This window comes from Natator depressus, chromosome 15, assembly GCF_965152275.1.
Source record: "Natator depressus isolate rNatDep1 chromosome 15, rNatDep2.hap1, whole genome shotgun sequence".
Classification (NCBI taxonomy): Eukaryota; Metazoa; Chordata; order Testudines; family Cheloniidae; genus Natator; species Natator depressus.
In genome coordinates this window covers 24606528-24624775 of record NC_134248.1, presented here as the reverse complement: position 1 = coordinate 24624775, position 18248 = coordinate 24606528, and the positions used below count along the sequence as shown (strand labels likewise).

General features: G+C 40.3%; 2 protein-coding genes across 2 annotated transcripts in view; one reads left to right on the top strand and one right to left on the bottom strand.

Annotated features, from left to right (window-relative positions):
• The window catches only part of EIF2B1 (eukaryotic translation initiation factor 2B subunit alpha), a 9751-nt gene extending 1443 nt beyond the window's left edge, over positions 1-8308 (bottom strand). The window contains 9 exon segments of the mRNA XM_074973037.1: positions 598-723; positions 1670-1745; positions 3068-3136; positions 5070-5182; positions 5801-5917; positions 6018-6154; positions 7780-7881; positions 8114-8139; positions 8141-8308. Coding sequence (XP_074829138.1) covers positions 598-723; positions 1670-1745; positions 3068-3136; positions 5070-5182; positions 5801-5917; positions 6018-6154; positions 7780-7881; positions 8114-8139; positions 8141-8289 — 915 coding nt within the window. The 5' untranslated portion in view covers positions 8290-8308.
• Positions 8242-18248, top strand: GTF2H3 (general transcription factor IIH subunit 3). The gene is made up of 13 exons (XM_074973038.1): positions 8242-8410; positions 9462-9541; positions 10533-10639; positions 11369-11532; positions 12238-12300; positions 12623-12652; positions 13713-13741; positions 13832-13906; positions 14411-14464; positions 15373-15441; positions 16596-16731; positions 16827-16863; positions 16961-18248. Exons 1-13 carry the CDS (start codon positions 8401-8403, stop codon positions 17028-17030), a joined length of 924 nt encoding a protein of 307 aa, XP_074829139.1. The 5' UTR covers positions 8242-8400; the 3' UTR covers positions 17031-18248.

Here is an 18248-nt window from a genome sequence, read left to right as displayed (position 1 = left end):
CATGAGTGGTCACAAAATGATAGGCCATAATCTTTTTTTGAGCTTGAATAATAATATGGCCTTAACCAAACTTTAATCGACCCAAGCTGTAGCTGAAGGAACCCACAGCTCTAACCACAGCATAGACTGGTGCCACCTAGTACGGCCACTTCATCATCTACACAGTAATACATAAGGTTTATCGTTCTGGAAAGAGTTTCCCTTGATCCAGCCATTCTGCTGCCAGCTGCTTGTCCTGTGTACTGAGTGAGCTGCTTCAGGAACAGTATGTTGGTAGCACTGAGGGGGAAGTACTGCTGCTTCTGGCAGTTTGGTTGAGTGTACACAGAGCAGGAAGCTTTTCAATATTATAAAATACTAGTAAAGTGCGTGAGGGTGGGAAAATCTAAATTGGCAAACACACTTTTGTTTAAGCTATACTGTGTGTTATTACAGGTTGGGTGTGGCTTTGACTTACCCTAGACAAAAAAATGTAAATTAGATTTTCAGTGCATTAAGTGTAAATTTATGGTTAAGGTCTTAAATTTATGGTATTTGCTCATAGAACCAATTTACATGCAGCTCTGCGGGTTAGAAAGTATTCTGAATTTCCCTTACCTTAAACTTATCTGGGACATCCTGTTGATTTAGAGGGAAGAGTCTTACAAACTTGAAGCTTTCTGCTACCACGTAAAACGGTTTATTCTGAGCTTTGGCGCACACAGCCATTTGATTTGTACCAATCTGCGGAGACAGTTAGATAAAAAACAGTACATATGCTCAGTGCTAGAGTGACAGTAAACTTCCATGGTTCCAACCAGTAGACCCTTCAAGCGTACTTAACATCTAAACTAAAAGCACTTCTGAAAAGGCTGGAACTCATCCTAGAAATAAAGCTTAAGAAACAGTATGCTCTTTTAAAAGAGTTTTGTCTGTGCACCATTACGGGTCACAACACCCCTGTGAATAGACAAGTATTATCCTCATTTTACAAAGCAGGAGACTGATGCACAGAGGAAGCAGTAGTACAAAAGGGAACAGCAGCCAGGAGTCCTGACTTCCACTCCCTATTCTGACAAATGAAGAATACTACCTGTTAGGGTGTTTCAGGTCAGGAAAGTTTCATCTTTGTTTATTCTAACCAGCTTTCATGTGTAATGTACTCCTCCTTCAAGCCAAAAAGTTATCTTTCTATCTGCAAACTAACTAGTCTTTAGGCCATATTCTATTTTGCATATCAATATGAAAGTTGCAGACAGAATATGGTTATTTTTAAACAGTAGTGTAAGCAAAATAAATCTATTGCCTTAGATATAGACTTATTGATGCTGACAACTGTGTAAAACTGAAACTGATTGGACTCTGAAGCAAAACAGATTTTAGCTTAAACTTTAAGTATATTGTAACCATGAAGACTATTCAGTTGCAACGGACTGTAGAAGGTGGCAATTTATTGTAATAGTTTTAATCACAACACTAATACACGGTGGTTATTCACAAATAATTAGCAGCAGCAATCGGAGTTTCCTGAATTAACCTCCCCCTGCATCATCTAGAAGGAGCCCATTAAGCTCTAGTGAGTAAAAATCTATTAGAAATACAATGCAAACATTGCTCACATTTTCAAAATCTATCAACACGCACAGTCTGCTCCAGGTATATGAAGAATTACTAATTTAGCACCTCTTACCTTGTTAATAATTCCTCCGCTTTCAACCACGCCTTCAGCACCAACTATTACCAGGTTCACTTTCTCCATGATGTAGCTGTTTAAGAAAAAAAGTTAAATCGTATAGTACTAGAAATGTGACTTAAAAACCATTTTGTTAATACCTCATGGTCATTTTGCTTTTTCAGTAGACTAGTCATTCTTGCAACTATCCAGATATATGCATGCAGCCTCTTCATATGTCCTTGGAATTATCCTTCCTTGATCTCCCCAAACAGGAATATAAAATAACCAATGCTTCGCCAAACATACTTGAGGCATTAACCTCAAAAGTTCCTGAGGATATTTTGGCTGAAGTCTAGTAGTTACTAGTAATCAGTTACAGAAATTTAGATATTCAATATTAACTTCATAATAGACTATCTTAGCTCCGTATTTCAAGATGGTCACAACCAAAATATACTTTTAAATAATTCCAGATGCCTTTAATCCTGTGTTTTCCCTTCTTTTGATGCCCCCTCACATCTGTTTTTCCCTTATACTGATAGAAAGAAGATACTTTTTGGATGAGAGGTGCTCTATAAAAGTACAGAGATAGCATGTGTCCTGGTGCATGAAGGAAATGCAACACCAACTAAAACGCTCATAAGGAGAGAAGTTCTATTTTTTCAGTTCTGTCTCTAAGAGTTATCTGGCCAGATACTATGAAATCAGTGACCTGACTGATTAAGTTAACTACGTTGTAAAATATAGCAAGTTAGAGTGGTGTGTATCTTCTTGACAATTGGCTCTCAGGCAATTGGATAGAGAATTAAAGTTTTAATAATGCACTGTTCATAAGAACATAAACTTAAGAACGGCCATACTGGGTCAGACCAAAGGTCCATCTAGCCCAGTACCCTGTCTTCCGACAGTGGCCAATGCCAGGTGCCCCAGAATGAACAGATGATCCGTCCCCCATCGCCCATTCCCAGCTTCTGGCAAACAGAGACTAGGGACACGATCCCTGTTCCACTCTCATGCATTTAGGACTCAAATTCTGGTATCTAGTAAGCAATTATTAGCTTTTTTAAAAAAATCCAGTCACAGCACTTGTGTGCATATAAAGCATCTGAGTTTAAAAAAAAAACCCTTAGCTATAGCATCTCAGCTCCATTTCTCCCCCATATCCCTAAATGCTACACTTAAGTTTAATTATCTTTTTCAATTCAATATCTAAACATCACATTATCCTGTTAAAAGATTTAGCTTGTACAGTAGCTGTGCCAGTTGATACTACAGTAAAAGGTTAAATTAGCAAAACCATCCATTCCAATTTGAACAAATTTTTGGGAAGTTCATATATACTTTAGTTAAAATGAAAACCAGAAGGACAATGAAAAGCTTGTTAACATCTAAGAATTTAATTAATATACTTACCCAACTGCAGCATCTAGAATCACAGTCACAGGAACGTTGAGCTTGCTAAGGGCCTTTGCCATTTTTTGCCTATTAAAATAACGTTTATGAAGTTTTGAAATCTTCCTTTAAATAGGTCAGTGAAATTCATAGATGTGATACAACTATTTTTTTTCAGTATGTATGAATAAAACCTGATAGTTAGGGCCCTACCAAATTAACCAAAATGAACTATGAATCAAGTTCATGGTCATAGGATTTTTAAAATAGTAAATTTCATGATTTCAGCTATTTAAATCTGAAATTTCATGGTGGTGTAATTGTAGGGGTCCTGACCCCAAAAAAGTGTTGCGGGGTGGTCACAAGGTTATTGTAGGAGGGGGTTACAGTACTGCTACCCTTACTTCTGCACTGCTGCTGCTGGCGGCGCTGCCATCAGAGCTGGGCAGCTGGAGAGCGGTGGCTGCTGGGCAGGAGCCCAGCTCTGAAGGCAGAGCCGCCACCAGCAGCAGCGCAGAAGTAAGGATGGCATTGAATGGTATTGCCACCCTGACTTCTGCGCTACTGCCTGCAGGGCTGGGCCCTCAGTCAGTAGCTGCCACTCTCTGGCCACCCAACTCTGAAGAGAGCAGTGCAGAAGTAAGGGTGGCAATACCATACCATGCCATCCTTACTTCTGCGCTGCTGATGGTGGGGTGCTGCCTTCAGAGCTGGGCACCTGATCAACAGCCACCGCTATCCGGCTGCCCAGCTCTGAAAGCAGCGCAGAAATAAGGGTGGCAATACTGCAACCCCCCTAAAATAACCTTATGACCCCCTTGCAACTCTATTTTGGGTCAGGACCCCCAATGTGAGAAATGCTGGTCTCCCCTGTGAAATCTGTATAGTATAGGGTAAAAGCACACAAGAGACCAGATCTCACGGGAGTAAACCAGATTTCATGGTCTGTGACGCGTTTTTCAGGGCTGTGAATTTGGTAGAGCGCTACTGATAGTAGAGCCCACACATATCTGCATCTCCCTGTTGGTAATTGTGGTTTTGCAATCACTCCTTTTTTTGGTTTCTCCCTGTTGTATGAAAAACTCACACAAATAAAGGGGAAACAAGCTGACTATCAGGGAAATAGTGAAATTGACAATACAAGGAGTAAAACTGAAGATTCCCCTCTTATCATTCAGTTTAGAAATCATAGGTATGACTCGTAACTATATAAGGTAAAAGACTCAGACAAATGTGATTAAATTGACAGTTTACTGTACATTTAACACCCAGCTTTTTCATCTGCTTGGTGTTAGATACAAGATACTATGAACAGAGCGTACCGTGAAATGTTACTTTCGTGAAGTGGATAAATCAGTTTATCTGGCCGATCTTCGGGTATTTCAGTTGTCATTAGAAATGAAACTGCCCAGTTGGGTGGCCAGAGAGTGGCAGCTACCTGGTTGTTATACAGCATGTATGGTTTGCTATTTTCCTTGCTTCCCTCACACTACGTTGTATCCTTTGGAGACTGACCGCGCTGTACAGATCTGTCAGTAATTTATACTATGTAGTGTCTCAAAGGGAACTCATACTTTTTAAAAAAAAAAAAAAAAAACCCCAAACACAAAAACCACCACATTTTTGGTGAACATTTTTATCCTCCTATTGTTACGAGTAACACTCGCTACTAGTAGCTTATTTTAAAAAATACTTCAAGTTGACTGGCCTTTTAAGCAATCCTTCTTAGAGGAAGGATAGGTTGCCTAGCAGGGGTTGGTCATTAAAGTTTTGTTACACCTTAGCTGGAAAGCTTGGGAATGCTGTAATGTGTTTACTTAGCACAGGGAATTGCCTGCTGATAGCGGTTCTTTAGAAGGGCGTTGCTGTAGACTGTCAAGAGGGATGTGATGTTTTGCAATGAAATAGTTACCTTTCAATTATTCAAAACAGGAAAAAGCTGTTCTTAAAATATGACTCCACTGATAGACATTAGCTCTACAGCATCTTACTAATCAAGAAGATAAAATTGACATATACTTGCCCAGCTTGATCGGGCTGTGATTCAGTAATATAAACACTGAAACGCTTCTTTGATTCAGCAGCTGCCTTTAACACTCTGAGGACCACTCTCGAATAGGCATGTGTTAATATTCGCTGTTAAAGTAACAGACATTTTACTGCTTTAGCAAGTTTCAGGAAAACTTTGTTATTGTCATGATCTCTTGTAATTGTTTACCATGCACAAGTGTTTTAAACATGATCTTCAGTTACTTCAGATGATATCCCGATTTCACAAAAATGTAACATTTTAAGAGTTGTAGATACTTTTGGTGACCTGTCCAATGTTAAACTCCTGTATTTTTACAAAGCATGGGATGTCAAGCCATCAGGAAAATTGGACTTTATAGGACACTTAATTACTGAAGCCCTGACACTGAGAGGGGCTGAGAACCCACAACTTCCATTTAAGCCAGTAGTTGTGGGTGCTCAGTACCACTTAGAACTGGGCCACAGGCTTAATGTCAGTTTGTACGGAAACAAAGGTGGAGGGAGGGAAGGAAAGAAAGACAGAAAAAGGGAGTATTAGAAAATATTTGAATATGTGGCATAAACAAATGTGATGACTAATAAGTAGGAATAACATCTTTAGTTAGGAAACCAACATCAGATAATGTAGTCTCCTTAACAGATGAGGATAAAACCTTCCTATTTCCTCCATCACTTGAAATAATGGAACATCCACAACAGATTCATCAGTCCTGACATACTTACAGCACCATCTTTGATAAACGTATGGCAGAGTTTTGCAATTTTGTTTCTTGAAAGAGAGATTCTCCTAAGGAAAAGTTCCCCTCGTTCAATCATGATTTCTTTACACTTTGAATAGTCCTGGAAAAAGCAATAAGAACAAAAATTAAGGCCCAGGATTACTTTGTGAGTGGTCTTACTTTATGGATGAGTGAAGCATTACAGTTGGTGACAAACTCACCGAGTACTCGAGTGAGGTGAGACTGATAAACCTTAGAAAGAGCTCTCCCCCTGAAGAGACTGCCACTGAAGAGTCAACACCAGATAGAGTTTCAATGGCATTTTTGAGATTTACTCTCAAACCCTGAATGGTCTCACCTGAGAGAGAGAGAAATGCAAACTTCATTTCAAAACAAGATACTCATTACAAGCTGTCAGCCTCCACCCCAAACCCCGCTTTGCATCCAGGATTTATAATGGCGTTAAATATATTAAAAGGTGTTTTTAATTTGGGGGGGAGGTCGCACTCAGAGGCTTGCTATGTGAAAGAGGTCACCAGTACAAAAGTTTGAGAACTACTGTGCTAGACAGAAGTTTAGGTGTATTCTGGTGTGGCACTAATGGGTGTATTTTAAACATTTCCAAATGACTAACTTGTTATTTCTCCTTCAGTGTGTTGGGATTACAGTGGAAGCTTATTACACCATGTGAAAGTTTTTCAACTGATTCCATAAATTTGAGTACAAAATCTATAGTCTTGTAAGCCCTACCTGCAGCATGCCCTCCATCCACCTTTCTCTAGAATAACAGTCATCTAAAAAGAGAATAAGCACTCCTGAAACTTGCATCGCTGCCAGGAATGAAAACTGATGAAATACTACTACATAGTCAAAAGCAGTGTTGACTATTCCTGCCTGCCCATCAATGTGCTTTGACTGTAACCTGAAGGAACAAGTTCTTGCCATTAATGAGGTAATTCAGCACCCATGCTCAGTCAAGACTTAGCCACTCTGTGAGTAGAAGAGCACATATCCAATGAAGCAGATTATACTTAATGAAACAAACACCAAATACATTTTGAAAACCTTTCTTGTACTACTTCTGTTTCCCAGATTTTGATTAGTAATGCACGCTTCTCACAGCATGTGCTCATTTCTGTACAATGTCCACCAGACAAGTTTCTTATTTCTAACTTTGGATGGAGTTGTAGCCTGCTTTTTTATTTTTCTCCTCAAAGACCTCCATGTTTAACTCTTTTCTGAACTTTTAAAAACAGTATGACGTTCAGGTTCAAAACACAGGGCTTGCCTTTTACTGCAATGCAGGAACTGGATTGTTAGTTTTGCTTGTGGAAAAAGAAAAAGCAGGATCTTGGAAGCAGAGATGAACTGCAGTATAGCTTGCTTCTTGAGAAAGCAAAAATTAAATGATCACCTGAAATGCAACAAAGCTCTGAATTCCAGTCCTCTGAAACACCATGAATGCAATTAGGTGTGTGTCATAAATGTTTAGGATTGGCAGAATTTGTTTTTTTTTAAAAGAATTTGGATGGCTAATATCAATAGTTATTTGCGAGCATTATTTTATTTGCATTGATTTGCATTTCACAGTTCTGCAAAATGTTGGGGTTTTAGCATCTTTTCAGTTTTTATCAACTAACAGTTTTCACAGTGGCAGGCAATTACCGGGGCGTCAAACAATAATTTATTAGAGAGCCTCATTCAATAACGACCAGGCAGCATCTTCTGTCGGTCTGTACGCGGACGGTGAAATCGATGTTTATAAAAACGGGATCCGTCCACGCCTATAAATACGGCAAGGTGGTCGGTGAGGTTGTTACCACTGCCCTCTACAGGACAGATTCAGGACTGCTCGTCCTATGGGACCATCTTCCGTTGGCCTGGGGCAGGGGCCTGTGCGCTCGGGGCAGGGTCTGCGGGGTCTCGTCTCGCTCTGCAGCGGAGCGCGGGCTGGGCCGGTGTTGGCCGCCAGGGCCCCTGTACCTTTGTCTCTCTTCAGGAACTCCAGCAGCGCGCGGATGGCGGCCACGGCCGAGGCCACGTCAGGATCCTCCCTCATCTGGGCTTTGAAGGCCTCGATCAGCTCTGCAAGGGAAACGGGGCCCGTCAGCCGCAGCGACCCGCCCGGCAAGCCCCCACCTCGGGCTGGCCAGGCCTGGTCGCCCCCAGCCCCGGGAGCGGCCGGGCAGGCGGGATCTCGTCGCGCCCCCGCCGGCAGGGAGCAGCCCCAGGCCGCGAGGGAGGCTAGTGCACGTACGCCGCGGCGTATACACCCGCTTCCAGGGGCGGCTCTGGCGAGGACCCGGGCCCCTCTTACCTGCTTCGTTCATGGCTGCAGCTGCAGGCGGGACCGGGCCTCTGGGAACAGCAAGAGCCGGGTCCGTTTCCCTCTCGCACGCGCAGGGAGCGGCTGTCCCCGGCCGGCCCCTTTTCGTGGTGACACCGGACCCCGCTTGCACCAGCGCCTTCCCTACAGGCCGGCTCCTGCCGCATCACGCATGACGTACTGGGGCAGTGCGACTAGTGAGGGGTGACCTCATCTCCAGGCGCCGGAAGTGGCGGCCTAGCCGGTGTCTGCTCTCCGCCTGCCTGGGGCTGGGCACTATGAGCGCAGGTGAGTCCTGGCCAGGCGCCTCTGTCCTATCGCCCGGGGGCCGCGCCGGAAGTGTGTGTGTGTGTGTGTGTGTGTGTGGGGGGGCTCCTCTCATCTCCCCCGCGCTCTCCTCAGGGTCCGGGCCGAGGTCTCTCTCTACTGCCACCTCTCCCCGCCGTGGGGTTTGCCGCTGGGAACTCTCGGCCCCGTCCTGTCTCCTTCCCCAGCCCTCTACTGACAGCCCGGGGGCTGCGCGCCCGTTGGGGGCGGAGAGCGCCGGCGGGTGGGAGAGAAGGGGTGGCGGGTTGCCCCCTCCCCCGCCCCCCAGCGGATGCAACTGCTGCCTGCGAGGCCCCCGCCTGTTTGCAATGGGGGGCCGCTGAGTTAAGAGACAGCTGGGGTTTGTAAGCAGCTAACACCTCTTTTCCCTCTTGCCATTCACATGCAGCCACAGTAATTCTGTCTCTTCCCCCCCATTTGTTTTAAACATTGTTCCTGCGCTGGGATCTGTGACTCCCAGAGAGGCTGATAAAAATCCTGAAAAGCAGACGGGTGTAAGCAAAACACTAGAATCGAATTAGCTCGGGAATAGCCCCTGACACTATCTCTGCATTTCTAAAGTGTGTCTTCCCCCCCACCCCCCCCCATATCTGGGTTCAAAAATATATAATGCTTCATTATGCATAACATAATACATTCTACTCCCCTTCCATGTTTTATGCCGTTCATGGAATTTTTGGTAATAAATTTATGGAATAACTGCAGTTATGCTGAATCTTAGCATGTTTGTTTGATCACACATTCTTGCTAAAATTTTTTTTTTTTTTGCTATTGTGTGTGAGACTGAAAAGTGTTCCAAAAGAAAAATGTGTCTAATAGCAGTAGAATATACAGCCCTGATCCTGCAAACACTTATGCACACTCAACTAAATGGGCATCAAACCAAATATGGATCTAGCTTATGGATCTTTAAGTTTTGGCCTTCCCATATTTCTAAAGAAGCTGTTACTTGATGCCATAGTGTCAGTGTGTTGTCTTTTCTCAAATATATGTATTGTTATTGCTTTTCTAGATGATGAGCTAAATCTCTTAGTCATCATTGTTGACACCAACCCTATCTGGTGGGGGAAGAAAGTGCTAGGGGAATCAGAGGTAAGGCTTCCTGACTAGCATGGGGTCACAATGAAGTTTTCCAGAAGACTTTTTCTGTAATTTTTTGACAACTGTTTTATTTTAAATGCATGACGATCCAAATTGAACTGCATTTGCTGGAGAGAAATTGTGAAATACTCTTTCGATTCAAAATTATGTCAATATTACATGATGATAAAAGAGTTGCAATAATATCTTGTCATGTCTAATGCCCCTGTAAACAAATGATATGCTGGATTGGTTTGCGCTGCAGCAGTTTATCTGACTGAATACAGGATGGAGAGTCAGGTACTCTTGAGTTCTAATCCCAGTTGTTGTCACTGACTTGCTCTGGAATCTTGGCCAAGTAAATTAGTTGGAAATTTTCAAAATTGGCCACTAATTTTAAGAGCTCGACTTGAAGCATCTTGGGCCTTGAAATCAGTGGAAGTTGTCGGTGCTCAGCACCTCTGAAAACCAGGCTGTTGGTTTCTCAGGTTGGACGTGCACAGTTGATTAGGGGACACTTGAAAATTATAAAATCTCTATTCCTCGGTTTCCTTATCCTTAAAACTGGGATGATAATACCCACATCAGAGTTCTTGTAAGGATTAACTAGTTAATCTTTGTACTGTGCTTTGAAGGTGCTGAACCATATATAAATGGTATTCCAAGACCAAACATGTTCTGGAGCATGACAATCATTATTAGCGGTTCTGGGGTGTGTCAGTCTATCATATATAATATTTATTTTAATTTCCATTTCTGTCTCTGTATGCACATACATAGAAGTGGGAAAAACACTTTCCCAGACACTTTCCCACCTACTACAGAGAGGATTATCTGCCTCTTGAATTTCATGTTCATTCCCTTTGTAAATTCCAAACCCTAATGAAAATATTACCTGTATGTGCAGATTTTTTAAAAGTTCTTTTATTTAAATACAGTGGCTCTTATGGTACATCTATTTTTCTGAGATTTTCATACGTATCCTTTCTTGATTTTTCAATAGTTTACATTATCAAAATGCCTGGATGCAGTAATGGTGATGGGAAATTCACATCTATTTATGAATCGCAGCAACAAACTTGCTGTAATAGCAAGTCATACACAAGAAAGGTACAATAACTTTCTTTTATCAGGTTTCAGAGTAACAGCCGTATTAGTCTGTATTCGCAAAAAGAAAAGGAGTACTTGTGGCACCTTAGAGACTAACCAATTTCTTTTTTCTTATATCAGTATCATTTTTATTTATAAAACTTCCCTTTATATCTTCCTCTTTTGAATATCTCAGTGTGCTGAAGAGAATAATTCAAACCAAGGTTAAAATACATGATCTATTAGATACCATTAAAAAAAAAACCAAACTAATAAAAACAGCAAGGGGAGTTGGATTCTGGGTTGGTGATTATTGAATGCAAAAGAAAACAAGAGAAATGGATTGTAAGAAGAAAGAGGTGAAGAAAAATAGCTTTTGAAATTAAAAATAAAAACCTTGACTTTTAAATGTTGACTGTTAACAAAAGAGGTGCAAATTCCCTTCCTGGAGATTGTCAGAATAACAGGGTGCTTGCTTGCTGAGCTAAGAAATGATGGGGAGTTCCTTAAAGGCAGATGGTATCTGAATGCCAGTGCCCATTAGGATGAGTATCAAAGCGAAAGTATTTAATGTTGGTGGGGCTTATGCCGTTTAGGGCTTTGTAAACACACTCCTTACATAGTTATTAGTGTCCTGGGTACTAAGAATTGTTTGGAATGAAATTTTGTCACGGTGGTTGAATTTTTGGCTCTTCACTTATTTCCTTAAAAACAAATGATTAATAGTGTGCTGCTGTTTCTTGCTTTTAGTCGTTTCTTGTACCCTGGAAAGCACTGGGCATTTGCAGATCTCTTTGGAGATGGTGGTAGTTTCGTAGAATCTAATTGCTCTGGCAGCAAAGATGGAAAATATGAATTATTAACTGCAATAAATGAAGTAATCGCAGAGGAGCTTAAAGACCTGATGACAAAAAGTAAGATTTTTTTTTTTTTTTTTTTTTTTAAGAATATAGCCATCTTGGTTAATTTGGTTCCACATTCTTGTTAGTTTTTTTAAATGCTGTTTAAAGTAAGAAAAATAATACTTTGAGATGTTATGTGAAAAGGACACTGTTAAGGAGATTAAGTTCCACATTTTACCTATCTTTATAATGATTATAATCTACTTGGGAGCTGGGTTGCAAAAACAACTGTACAACTGTTTAGAACACACCTGAAATATTTTGTCCCATTCTAAGCAGCTCAGTACCAGAAAGCTGTAATCAAGCTGGAGGGAATTCAGAGAAAAGCAAAAAACCTAAGGGGCTGACTTAATAAAGACTGAAATATAGACAGTTGGCTAAATGGTAACTAAGGATATGATGGTTGTCTACAGGTCTGGATGAAGTAAAGGAAATTCCTAAGCTTAATATGAATAACTACAAAATAGCTGGAAAGAGCACTAAGAACTGATGGAAAACTCCTTTGCATTTGTCTTCCGAAGCTTATTCTCCGTCACTCCATATTTTGTTAATGTGCAATTATTTGTTTCAGGCCAATGGGATACTGAATTATCGGACCTTTATTAGAGCCTATGTTTTCATGCTATTTGCCCAAGACACAATTCAAATGAAATGTTTTTAGTATTCAAATACTTTTAATTTGTACAAAGGTCAATTCTGTGTATTTTTGGATTACAGCTGACATGAAGGGCCAGCAAACGGAAACTTTGTTGGCAGGATCACTTGCTAAAGCACTTTGTTGTATCCTTTTTAATACTGGAATGTTCAAAATCTCTCTCTCTCTCCCCCCCCCCCTTTATGTTGTTCACACTGTCATTCTAGGGAATCTTGAACTCTTCTGTGGTAGCATTCTGTGTTAGAATATTGTCAGTTTATTATGCTAAAGTTATGACTTATGAGTATAATACCATCAGATCAGAAACTTCAGTAAAGTGTGTGTTGGTAAAAGAGGGTAAAATTGTTTAGTGCAGGTAGTACACTTCCTTTCTGTTTTGGAAGGTTTATAGATCTGTTTCTCAGATGTTCCTAGAATAAAGTGTTTCCTGAATACCAAGTGGAATAGATATTCACAGGATGAACAAGGAAGTAAAAGGTATTGTCTTTTCTTCTACTTGAATATTTACCTGAGTTTTAGAACTGGGGGGGATGCTGAACTTTTTTCAACTGGCAGCAGTGGGCAGTACTGGTTGTCCTAATAATCTAAACTGCCCAATTTGAGCACTGATTGAAGATCGGCAGTATAGGGGTTGACATGTGTAACAGGGTGTGCTGAGTCAGGAGCTAATTCAGCACCCTGTCACTGTAATACCCACCAATATATGTAAGTGGGACTTAACTGGAAGACAGGTAGTTGACAGAGGGTGTCAATTAACTAATAGCATTGCAACTGAAAGGCTAATGGAAGCAGAAGCAACCCCAGCAGGTGGGATTATATAAATTGAGAGGAAGGAAGAGTGGGGATCTTGAAGGAAGACTGAAGAAGGCAGAACTAGGTGCTGCTTGTACTGTTCTCTTCCTAGAGGCAAATGGGGCAGCTGGCTATGGAATGTAAATACATGTAAATGACACTGCAGGCTGTGGCCTGCTGAAAGACTATAATAAAGTCTGGTGTTGGTGAAGGAGACCTGGAGTGGTTGTGGTCTGTGATTAAGGCCTGAAAAGACTCTTGGGGGATCACCTCATGACACTGTATGTAAGTTGATCTTTATGACAGCAAATTAATACAGCCATTTGTGTTGGTGGTTTTGTGATGTGAACATCTATGCGTTGGACTGAAATTACAACCCGAAAGCCATTATGATGACTGTCACATGCTTGTGACTTGGTCTGTGTTTGAATTAGTGAATTGTCAATGAGAGACTGAAATTCCCTTGCTTTTTACCATCCAGTTGCTTTTTGAGAATGAATGAATGTGGTGGTATCTGCTTTCATACCAATGTTGAATTAAGTCTGCTGGTATTTGTCAGATTTTTCTGTCTTGCTCTTTTCATGATACTTGGTCTTCTCAGTATACCAATAAAGCAGTCTCTCATGTACCTGCTGCAAGTGAGGTGTATGATCATACTCCATACATTAGCCTCCAATATTTTTTCTTTGAAATTGTGTAGTAACTGTGAAACACTAATTCATGTTTCTTTGTCTCCAATATGTAGCCAGCCAAGAAATTAAATCAAGAATTTTGGTAAGAGCTTCTGTATTAAATTTTCTTAATGAGCTTTGATATCCAGTAGTAGTAGTGTGTAGGCTAACAGGTGTCAATTGCTTTACCTAGGTCATAAAAGCTGCAGAAGACAGTGTGCTGCAGTATATGAATTTCATGAATGTGATCTTTGCAGCACAGAAACAGGTGAAGTTAATGTTTTATTATGATAAATATTCAATTATTTCAATATCAACATGTAAACATAAAGATTGTCTCTCTCTGTTATGTATGTGCTTCTAATTAAGGGGTGCTTGGGGATGTCTGAGCATCTTCTTGCCACGGGAGGAGGCAGCTAAGTTAAAATGTAGATCCAGGTCACCACACTGTAACAGAAAATGGTCAAAATTACTACTGAGCCTTACCCCCTACACCTTAGAATTAGATATTGTATATTAGGTAAGCTTCATCTGTTGTCCTTCCCATATTGCCAATTATTGGACAGGGAAGGGTGGATGATGTGGTACATACTATGGCTAAAGTAAAAGACTTTGTTTTGGTGCCGAAGGCCCATAGCCTCAGCAGTCTGTTCATATGTATGTAGTGTGACTTACAGCTAAAATAGATCTCAGAAGTAATGCTAATGGAGAGTTATAGTTATTGTACTATTGTAATTTCCATTTTCTGTAAGCCTCATTGTTTTGGTTTCAGAATATTTTGATTGATGCCTGTGTTTTGGACTCTGATTCAGGACTCCTACAGCAGGTATAATATACTTTTATTACTCATTTATTATGTTGGTTCTTAGATGAAGAATTGAAAATAGCTATTTTGTGACCGCTTGTTTGACACATTTGAAATCACTCTTCTCTCAAACTTTTTGCACCCTTTGCTTGGAGATGGAAAGATCAGAACTGCGCAAATCAAGCCTCAGTCTTGTGCGATAATGAACAGGCTCCCATTTGCTCCCTTTTATGTGACAAAATCTTAAATCCAGCTCTTTCCACTTTATCTCCTGGATACTCTGTCACATCAGAATTTTTTTTTTATCCGTTCCTCTCCCCCTGTTATTGGAACATACTGTCCTGAATCTGAACTGTTCTCTATTTTAACAGACACTGATTGCTGGAAACTATTGCCCTCCTTCCAGGGATAAAAATTTGTTGAGTAGGCACTGGTTTTGGTGGCATATATGGATCAAGAATCTTAATGTAGGATAGTACATGAAACAATTGAGGATTCTTTCAGTTTTAAAATGTCAACTGGGAATCCAGCAAAAAAAAAAAAAAATGTTCAGGTGTATAAGCAATGTAAGAACTCTGATTTTAAGAAACTTAATTAAAAAATAAAGTTGGCTCTGTATCTAAGTTTGAGGTCCATTGACATCTACTTATTTCTAACGTCTGTCCTTTACTGCACTACCAAAGAGAGGGGAGACACTTTCTTCCTCATCTCTCTCTCCATGGACAATCCTCCCCCTTTAAGCTTCCCCTGAGGCTGTTCAAAAGCCAGGGATGGACATATCTGGGGCAACTGACTTCTTTAGAATCTGAAATCTGTGGGACTTGAAAAATGTGTGACTTTTTTAACCTTTCTGTAGCATATAGCAATTTCTGTTCAGGTTTGTGTCAAAATTGTTCCTATGTTAAGTGCTTGAAACGTGTGCTTTCCAGGCTTGTGACATTACAGGAGGCAAATACTTGAAAGTGCCCCGGATGCCATCCCTTTTGCAGTATTTGCTGGTAAGTTAACTTGAAAAAACACTTGAGGGCTGCTCTTACTGCTGTTGAAGTCAGTTGCAAAATTCCTCTTGACTTCATTGGGAGCAGAAGCAGACCCTTTGAGCTGACATGGAAGTTGGGAACCCTGACTGCTCGAAGGGATTCAGCTGTGTGATATGCTTCAGTAGATGCTGCAGTGGGAGGTCATGGGAGGGTATGGACCAGCATCACAAGGGACAGGCTTTGCAGGAGGGCTGTCACACTTGGCTGGCATAGTCATTTGTGACGCTTCACTGTGGTGAGGGGATATCGTGAAAGAAGACTGGGAAACTGAACAAGGGGAAATATCTCTCCAAGTATCTAAGAATATCACTTACCTGAAGTGCTTGTGCATAACATTGATTTTGCCTGGGGAGACTTGGAGGAAAATGACAATATGATATAAGCTTGTACTACTGGGTTGCTGGTTTCAATCCAGGCCAGGCTGGTAATGACTGAAAGTAGGTATTATGTGATGGCTGTTCCTTGGTCTATTTGAAATGAATTGGTCTAGTCCAGTTCCTAGTGGACAAGTGCCTATGATGCAGAACCCACCAAAATTGACAGCAACTGACAACCTGGTTGGCATTTGCTGTATAGTGCTCAGTGAGTGGATGGGCCATGACAACTGAAGTACGCTCTTACCTGCAGAGGTGTTTGCAGCAGGTTAGAATTTGAGGCGTGGTGGTGGTGGTGGTAGGAGGCAATGAGGGGCAGCAAACCTTCCATGACTGTTCTTTGTTCTTTATGGATTCTGTGGATAAATTTGTGATGTGTCTCCGGGGTATCATTCTGGCACCTCTAACCCCCACTAAACTCACACATGCTTAAAATTGATGTTGAATGAAGGTTGAATTAATAGTCATGCCTTAAAATGACTTGATTTTTAAAAGGCCATCTTTTATTTCTTGCGGTATGAGCATCAAAACATTTCCTGGAAGGTGAATGAGGACAAAATTCCCTTCTTCCTCAAATTACTTAATGACCCAATGCAGTCATAGAGGTGAATTTCTTTGGCAGGTGGGAGGGTAACTTTCTTCTCTGCAATAGTTTTGGTGTATATAGCAAAGTCGTTTAACACAGTAGTTTCCTCCCAGATTCTAAAATACCCTCCCCTTTTTTTTAAATTTATACAGTGGGTATTTCTTCCTGATCAAGAGCAAAGATCCCAACTAATCCTTCCACCCCCCATTCATGTTGACTATCGAGCGGCTTGCTTCTGTCATCGAAATCTCATTGAAATAGGTTATGTCTGCTCTGTGTGTTTGTCAAGTAAGTTTTACAAATATATTTAACAGAACTGACGTAATTTCTCTTGTTTCAAGGTAACTATTTTAGTGAAACTGGCCTATTCTTTTATTTTCCAGTATTCTGCAACTTCAGCCCTATTTGTAGCACATGCGAGTAAGTACGCTTCTTGACTTTTGTTTGCTTGTGTAGGCTTGGCTTAGAAATGTATTCAGCATATCTTATCTTATTTTTCTTTCTTGTATTATTTCAGGACTGCTTTTAAGATTTCATTACCACCTGTCATGAAGGCCAAGAAAAAGAAACTAAAACTAGCTATATAGCAACATTATAGAAACGCACCAACCATTACCTCCTGCATGTAATTCCATGAAACAGCATGTAGCTGAGAAGGTGGCATTTTTTTATAGGTGTGAAAGAAATAATTGTTCAAAGTGTTCAAATCTATGTTGCTAAACATTTAAAAATATCACAAATGTTGTATGCACTATCCCTATAAGCAACAAATGGTTGTATTGGTGCATGCTCTGTATTATTTTAAAATCAAATCTCCTATTTGTGACTATCAGGAGCCAGAAGCTGCTTGTATAAAGCAGAGGGTGCACTTACCATCGCAGAACAACATAATAGCATCCCCGAGTTTGTTTACAGTTAGAGACAGAATGCAAATATTTAGGCTCTGATCCTGCATGCATGTTAAAGTAAAGGTAAGCATGGCTGTTTATGTTTGCAGGATCCAGGCTGTAGTGTTATGGATGGATTCTATAGTTCTTTTCAACACGGTTTGTAGTTCAATTTCATTTGTGAAGAGGCAAGTTTGATATATATTTTTTCCTTTTCCCCCCACTAAATTCCCTTTTAGTGGGTATTATCTCCTTTAAGTGTGTTTTATTCTTTTCTCACTTTGATATCTTCTCCCCAAAACAAAAGTAGTCTGAAAATTATTCACCTGAATAATCTATTACCAGGTAATACAGAGATGAGTAATTTTCCTTTTGAAGTTCAGCAACAGAAGCATCTGTGTATTTTTTTTTTTTCTTTCATGTGCAGGGATTTGTTTTTATGATATTTTGAAACTGGAAAACAGTTTAATTGTCTGAAATCTGATCACAAGTTTCTTTTTTAGATTGACTAGCACCAAAGAAAGATAATATAGGAAGGCCTCTGTTATGAATTGATTTTTTTTCCCTGTATCTCAGCAGGTGAACGCATGGTGCATGTTCTCAGTTTTCCAAATGTTTTGTGTTTAAACCAAACAAAAAATGTAATTCCCTATTTTTAATTCCCTATTTTTAATCTGTAACTGTATCTTTTGGTGTTTTAATCTATATTTAATAATTGTTGTACTATTCAGAGGCAATATGGGAATAATTGTTTTCTAGGTAGAAAACAGGACTGTAGATAAAGTTCTCTTTGTAATGGTATACGCAGGAGATGATGATTTATAATATTTTCATCAGGTTTTTGCCTGTGTAACCATTTTATTGAAAAAGCCAATCTTTTACTGGCTTGTTTATTAGCTAAATGCAATTTTATATGAA

Coding starts and splice junctions, on each gene's coding strand:
- GTF2H3 (XM_074973038.1), top strand. Junction 11,533..12,237: donor TAAAGACCTGATGACAAAAA/GTAAGATTTTTT, acceptor TTTGGATTACAG/CTGACATGAAGGGCCAGCAA. Junction 12,301..12,622: donor ACTTGCTAAAGCACTTTGTT/GTATCCTTTTTA, acceptor CAAGTGGAATAG/ATATTCACAGGATGAACAAG.